This window comes from Xiphophorus maculatus, chromosome 10 (assembly GCF_002775205.1).
Source record: "Xiphophorus maculatus strain JP 163 A chromosome 10, X_maculatus-5.0-male, whole genome shotgun sequence".
Taxonomy (NCBI): Eukaryota; Metazoa; Chordata; class Actinopteri; order Cyprinodontiformes; family Poeciliidae; genus Xiphophorus; species Xiphophorus maculatus.
In genome coordinates, this window is record NC_036452.1 from 11,480,625 (window position 1) to 11,488,241 (window position 7,617).

General features: G+C 38.2%; 1 protein-coding gene across 2 annotated transcripts; it reads left to right on the forward strand.

Annotated features, from left to right (window-relative positions):
- On the forward strand, positions 1-7,288 carry oat (ornithine aminotransferase). 2 transcript variants are annotated; one of them, XM_005794661.2, is made up of 10 exons: positions 1-99; positions 2,183-2,374; positions 2,476-2,700; positions 2,791-2,886; positions 3,002-3,129; positions 3,268-3,390; positions 5,302-5,430; positions 5,513-5,626; positions 5,769-5,913; positions 6,126-7,288. In XM_005794661.2, exons 2-10 carry the CDS (start codon positions 2,188-2,190, stop codon positions 6,284-6,286), a joined length of 1,308 nt encoding a protein of 435 aa, XP_005794718.1. In that variant the 5' UTR covers positions 1-99; positions 2,183-2,187; the 3' UTR covers positions 6,287-7,288. The 2 variants fall into 2 exon arrangements, with proteins under 2 accessions (XP_005794718.1, XP_005794717.1); XM_005794660.2 differs by having other exon boundaries at positions 45-153.
- The last annotated feature ends 329 nt before the right edge of the window (positions 7,289-7,617 follow it).

A 7,617-nucleotide genomic window follows, 5' to 3' on the forward strand; every position in this document is an offset into this window, starting at 1 on the left:
CGTCTCCACTGACGTAAGCACGCACAAAGAGCCAGTTGGCACGTTGGGCAGTCAAATAATCCGCAACCGAACAGCACACGCATCATATTTTTCACCGGGGTGAGTGAGCATCAAAAAAAGAGGGTTTCTGAACTGCTGTTCTTTTTACACAAGGTACATTTTCAATCTTTTTTCTTCTTAGTTTTATTCTGATAGACTGAGTTTAAAATATTGATTGAGACCAGCAGGAAAAAAACAGATCAACTGATGATCACCACAACGCTCTGAACAACTGGTGTCATAGGTCGGGGGGAGACGCGGCTATCATTACGGTTGACATTCATTTTTGAACGCATTTTGTTATTTTTTGACATCAAATGCAGGCGGTTAAGTGTTCTGTGAGGCTGTTTCAGCTCTTCCTGATATGTTACCGCTCTCGAAATTTACTAAGAGATACTCCGTGTTGCATAATATCAGGTTGGATGCTAAGGATTGAAGAGTTGCCTATAGTAACCGGTTGAACATGATCATGTAGTTCTTTATTTAGCTTGGCACCGTGAGGTCAGTGGGTGCGGTGGAGGCAGCTCCTCGGGAACCTATCAGCTGTCAGGGACAGAGGGATGAGCCCAGGCTCAGGTCAACTCCCCGATAGAAGTTTGCTTTACTGATGTTTCAGCTCATTGATTTACAAACTCTGCTATCTTCATTTAAAGGTGGATTTCAACACTTAAAGGAGGTAGCATAGGTAACATAACTCAGGAAATATTGGAGATCGTGTATGGCTGCCAACGGGTTGGTGGCTGGCATGGATACTGCGACTTTCCACAACTTTCAGAATGTCAACTACTTTTCTCCCCTTTCTTTCAGGAATTAAACTCTACAATACCCATAAGATAAAGATTTATTTATTATTTCAGGTGTTTAATTATTTTACTTCATATGTAAGGCTAACAACTAATGTAAACCCAAAATTTGGTACATAATAAACATAAAAATTTTTTCTTTTTTTTTTTTTTGCTAATACAGTGCTGACTGTTCAAAAAAGATTTTGGAATCTCTTTTAGCAGATTCCCAAATCTCCTAAAAGTCACTATCAAATCAAGTAGTGTTTTTTTTTTCTTTCAAACCAGGGTTGAAAACTTTTAATTTCTGTGTAAATGGAAATATCTGGAACTGCAGTGTTGCTGCTTTTGTTAACCAGTAGCCAGTCCCTTCCTTTGTATTGGACATGAAAGAGAAGCTTGGTTCAGCAGACCTGCAAATCCTCGGTGATCTATGGAAACTCATGTAATAGACTTTTTTTTAATCACTTCTGTTTGGTTAATTGTCTCCAAGTCATTGGGTTGTCTATATATAGAAATCTCTACAAATTAATTAATTCATTTCAAAGTAACAATCACCCCTACTGTAAAATGAAATATGTCCAGCCAACGAGTTTTTGATGATCATGTTTTAGTTAATACTATTTTATTCCTTTCCCAAAGGTACTTTTGGTATTTTCCTCTCAAATCAGCTTTGATTAACCAGTCAACTGACTCTTTCCTCCAGCTTCTTGTATCTGCTGGAAACTAAACTTGATACCACAGAGTTTGCAGGGCTGAACAAATTATTTAGGGCCTATGTTTAATTAAGCGTAACGCAGAGACAAGATATCAATTTATGCTGCTGAGAGGCATTGCTAGCATGGGAAGCATGCAAAGCCCTTCTTTCCATTCTAATCCTGTGAGAAGTTTCGAAGCAGTTGTGGCTAAAGAAAAAACAAACAGGATAAGTTGCATCAGCAGATGAGTTAAAGTTGCATCAAGTCTGTGCTAGTCTTTAGACAAGCTACAGTGTATGTGGAAAGTATTCACAATTGTCAATTTTGTTAGTATGGCATTGGATGTAAATTAATAAGTACACGTGTACAGTGTTATGTTTGGAAATGGCATAACAGCAAGGTTTGTCAGAGCTTCCCTCAAAATAAATTCACACTGTTTCTTGTATCACTAATTGATGAACTTGCAGTTGCCTTTGGTAAGAGATGCTACAGCACTTCCAAACAGACTGCTTTCTGTGACATTTGCTTTTTGCACAATTTAAAGGTTATATTTTACATTTTGCTACAAAAACCTAAAATGTGTTTCCACTGAATAAGTAACTTCACAATCGCTTTAAATATCAAAGCTCTTTTTTTTTTTTTCTGTGCCCAACCACACAACAGCAAGCATGAAGGGAATGATTTTTAAACTCGGGAGCCTGAGCCGTGCTGGCCTGGTTCTCCGCAGGAGCATCCATACACATCCACGTCCCGCCACCATGACCAAGCTCACCTCGGAGGAAATCTATGCCCGCGAGGAGAAGCATGGGGCACACAACTACCATCCGCTCCCTGTGGCCCTAGAGCGAGGCGAGGGTGAGTTCATGACCAAAAATTGCAAATCTTTTATGAATAATGCTGATCTGATCCACATCAAAGAAGAAATAATTTTACTCCATTTTTTTTATGGACTAAAGGCATCTATGTGTGGGATGTGGAAGGCAACCGGTACTATGATTTCCTCAGTGCATACAGTGCAGTAAATCAGGGTCACTGCCACCCTAAGATTGTCTCTGCGCTCACCAAGCAGGCGTCTACGCTCGCCTTGACTTCCAGAGCATTCTACAATGACGTGCTTGGAGCCTATGGAGAGTACGTCACCAACATGTTTGGATATGACAAAGTTTTACCCATGAATACAGGTAAGTCATGAAGTCCACCTTGGGATGGGCCTTTCAAATTTCTTTGACATGAAATCTAAATGAGTTCCTTTTTATTTTGTGTGAAATTAGGGGTTGAAGGTGGTGAGACGGCCTGTAAGCTTGCCAGGAAGTGGGCCTACAACATAAAGGGGGTTCCAAACAATAAGGCCAAGATCATTTTTGCAGGCAAGTCGCCATCCTATGTTGAAATATTTTCAGAATGCCACAGTAAACAAGTTTATTTTGTCTAGAGTTTGGTGAGATTATTGTTGAAGCTGTATTTCGCTCTTTCTTTCTTAAGAGGGAAACTTCTGGGGTCGCACCTTGGCTGCCATCTCCAGCTCCACTGACCCCAGTAGCTACGAGGGTTTTGGGCCATATATGCCCGGGTTTGAGCTTGTCCCGTTCAATGACATTCCTGCACTAGAGGTACAGGTTCCCATCAGCTTAGTTTATGGTTAACTTGTTTTGCAGAATGTTGAGAAACATTGACTCTGAGTTGAGACTTTCCAATGGATTAATGTGTATAAAAATCTTAATTTGCTTTTTACCCCTCCCTTTCTCTAGAAAGCTTTTCAGGACCAAAATGTTGCCGCTTTCATGGTGGAACCTATCCAAGGAGAAGCAGGCGTGGTTGTGCCTGACCAAGGCTACCTGACCAAAGTCAGAGAACTTTGCACAAAATACAATGTAAGTCCATATGAAGGCACTAGAACCAAAGAGTATAATGACTAGGTTGATGTTAGTATCAACCCTTCATCTTTATGTCAAAGAACTGAAAATGTTCATGCTTTTATATAGTAGAGTGTCTACCACAGCTGTCTGCTGTTACAAATGGCATAGTGCACTACAACTAGCAAGATTTAAACAGAATCTACATCTACAGTATTATCTTTGTTATTTCCCAGGTCTGGATAAGTATGGAAAATGAGAAGCAAGCATGGAGAAACATCTGCATTTCCTAATGTTATTAACTGCCCCATTTTTAAACATTTGTATCCATCCATTCAAAATCAGTCCATTTGTTCATCCATCCATTTGTCCGTATGTGTAGTGTACACACACCTACACAACCACCTACTTTTTGATTTTTGACCTTGGCATATTTTGTCCAAAACATTTTGGATGGTTTGGCAGACCTTCATTTAAAATAAACGGCATTTCTTAATATTCTCTGTTTAATTTTAAGCTGCCAACAAATTTAAATCGTGCTTCTAGGCGTAGACAAATCGAAGGTTTTATTAAGCTTTAAAATAATGCAGAATTAACCATGCATTTTAATATGTATAGTTTGTTTATGGGTGTATTGATATATTGAATGTAATGTGTCAAAAATTAGCTGCAAGCCTTGCATGTGTGTTTAGTCCACCGCTTCTGATTGGTTAAATTTTAGTTGGATGAAATGGGTGTGGGTGATCTTGCCAGAAAATGAAATCACAATGTATTTTTTTTAAATACCTCGATAATGGGGCAGAGGGGATATTTATTTTTTACTTTTATGCAGTCACTACATTAAAACATAATCACATATAGAAATATACAAAATCACATGTTGTGTTTAGTGCGTCACATAAAATACAAAATAGATGGACAAAAATGTAAACTTATCTGGCTAACAAAAAACAGTTTGAAATTTGCTACCAAATGGAAATAAAAACACTTAAATACACAAACTAAACAAATGGTTCTGGCTCAACAGAACATTAGGTTTACAACATGTTCTTTTAAAAATGCAAACATTATATGCAAAACTATGAATCTTGTTTTAATATAAAATGAAATCTTCCTTTTAAAAATGCTCAACACCAAAATATATCGCATAAAAAACCCTGAAATTTTGTGGAAACTGAGAGTGAAGAATGAAAGGCACTAAAGTAAATGAAATATCAAAGTTTGATAAGATTCTTAGATAAAAGGCATCGCGGGCATAACTTAGCAAATACTTCTAAGAGAATGTTTCAGTGATCACAGCATGTTCTTTCCCTAGAAAGCTAACATTGTGTGTGGGAAGTGCTGCAGATGGATATTTTGTAGCTGAGTCAGCAAACACAGAGATTAACTTTTTTAGCAAAGTGACAACATGTAATAGTACTTCCTGTGATCATAGTGATCACTGCATGTTCTTTCCCTAGAAAGCTAACATTGTGTGTGGGAAGTGCTGCAGATGAATATGTTGTAGCTGAGTCAGCAAACACAGAGATTAACTTTCTTAGCAAAGTAACAACATGTAATAATACTAATACTTCCTGGCCCCAGGAGAGGACTAATTTACTGGGAGATTTATTCGAACTTCTAAGACCCAAATTGCAATAAATCTGAATTGGAGCTGTTTCGAGGATGTTGCCAACAAGTATTTGCTTAAAGAACGTTATTAGCTGTGTCTCAGTCTCAAGCCCTGGAATGACTTTTATCCTTTTGTCCATTTCCAAACTGTTGCCAACAACTACTTGATCACAGGGAATTCTTGGCTGTGGTTTAGTGTGAAATGCCCTGAGGTGATCTTACTGCTGCATTAAAAACTGATCAGAACCGTGTTGACTGTGACATCACTGAGTGTAGATGTTTCTGCAGTCACTAAAAAAACCCTTGTGGGTTTTGCAGGTGCTGTGGATCGCTGATGAGGTCCAGACGGGCCTGGCACGGACTGGCCGGCGCCTGGCTGTCGACCACGAAGGTGTTCGCCCGGATTTGGTGATACTGGGCAAAGCTCTCTCTGGAGGAGTTTATCCAGTGAGTGTTATCTGTAATTTCATCAGATAACACTTGATTATACCCATGTTAGCTTTAACTTAGCTGTTTTTGATTCCCTTAGGTGTCTGCAGTACTTTGTGATAATGACATAATGTTGACCATTAAGCCTGGGGAGCACGGATCCACATTCGGAGGGAACCCTGTGGCTTGTCGTGTTGCTATTGCAGCTTTGGAGGTGAACATTTCACAGCAGTTTAACTTTAACGTTGTTTTTGTCCATACATTTGCCTTTTTAAGTATTTCTCTATATCAAAAGTGTTTTATCTGAGCATCTGTATTAAACCAAAATGGTGTTGTTTTGTTTTTTATATCCCCAGGTGATGGAGGAAGAGAAGCTTGCAGAGAATGCTCAAAGGATGGGAGAACTTTTGCGTTCTGAGTTGAGGAAACTGCCCAAAGACATTGTGACAACAGTCAGAGGGAAAGGCCTCCTCAATGCAGTTGTTATCAAGGAGACCAAAGGTGAGGTAGAAAACTATTTCTGAGAGAACAGAGACCACGCTTTGCATGAGTCAAAATGTTGGCAAATACTGTTTGCTAAAAAACTTAACTAATGGAGAACTGTCCATTTAGCCCTGTCACAAAAAGAGTTTTAAATGGACTATTGCAACACCTAACATTCTATTTATTCAACATTACAAGTCAATAAGTTACTTTGTTTTCCGCACTTACAGACTACGATGCCTGGAAGGTTTGCTTGCGCCTTCGGGACAACGGACTCTTGGCCAAGCCCACCCATGGGGACATCATCCGACTGGCCCCGCCTCTGGTCATCAGGGAGCATGAACTCCAGGAATGCATCGATATCATTCAGAGGACCATCATGTCCTTCTAAAAAAAAAAAAAAGAAAACATAGTCCAAATCTTTTGAGGCCAAGGAAGGCCACACTTAATGTTTTAGTTGCTATTATTTAGATTTTATTTTTAGACCATTTTCATGCTCTTCGAAAGAATCTTAGGAATAGGAGTAGGAATTGTATGAAGACACCTTTGTAAGAGTAACTGCTGTAGAAGAGAGAGAATACAGTTTGGTTTTCTAAGGAGAGGTTGCAGGTAGATCTTAAACTTTTGATGTGTTTAGTTTACAGTGTGTGATTTTAACTATAAATTGTGGGGGTTTTCAGAAACCTTCAGTTTAAAAATAGAGAAACAGTGTTACTACTGAAGCCTATGGTCTGGTCAAGAAGGGAAAAAGACCTCCTGTAGGACAGTGAAGCAAATGCACCTTTTTTTTTTATGTAAATCATCTTAAGGTCCCATTGCACAGGTTGAGTAAGGTCAAACCGTCAGTCTTCCACCATCATTTACATTTAGTCTGATATGTTAACGTTAAGCTGTGTTTGCGTCTACAGCTCCAACTCTAGTAGAACTTACTTTGTAATTGGTTATCATTTAAGTGTTTACACTGCTGGATTTCTTTCAGCTTGACTGATTTCTGCTGACATGTTCTGAAAACGATCTTGTTACATAAGAGGTCAAAAGTCTAGATATCTTGCAATTTAGGGTTTTCCTTTTTTTATATTTATGTAATTGTGCATTTGCACTGTAATTGCCACTTAAACTAAAGTTACAATAATTCAAAATCCAATTGACCAAATTTCATACATTCTCTCTATAACAGTTAATTTTGCCACAAAAGAAAATATGTGAGAAATGTCACTCGCTGCTTTAAGATGAATTAAAGAATGTTTGGATGGATGGCGACGTGGTGCTGGAGGAGGCTGGCTTAGTTTTAAATATTTGCTGTTTGTGCAGTATGTATGTGAAGATGGCCTTTTTGAAGACACCTGACATTGATATAAAATCCATTGTTCCCCAAATAAATTATTTCAACATAGTCTCTTGCTACTCTTTCTGAGCGATAAGCCAAAGTTGTTCAGTTGAAGTAAAATTTAATTAAACTCACCCAAAGGGATTTTTAGAAATAATTTTATTTTTTTATTTACTTGTTTGCTTTTTGTACAGAAGTCTTTTAAGCAACCTTATTATTTTTGCTTCAAATGTATGTAGTTACAGAAGGTTAAACAAAACAAATGACTTATTGATACACCAGTTCCTATCAAATGTGATCTCAAAGCAAATTTAAATGCATATGATCAAAGCAACCCAATCATGTAGACATGAAATGACATATATTCCTGTTTTAACAGTGCATTAAATTAAGTC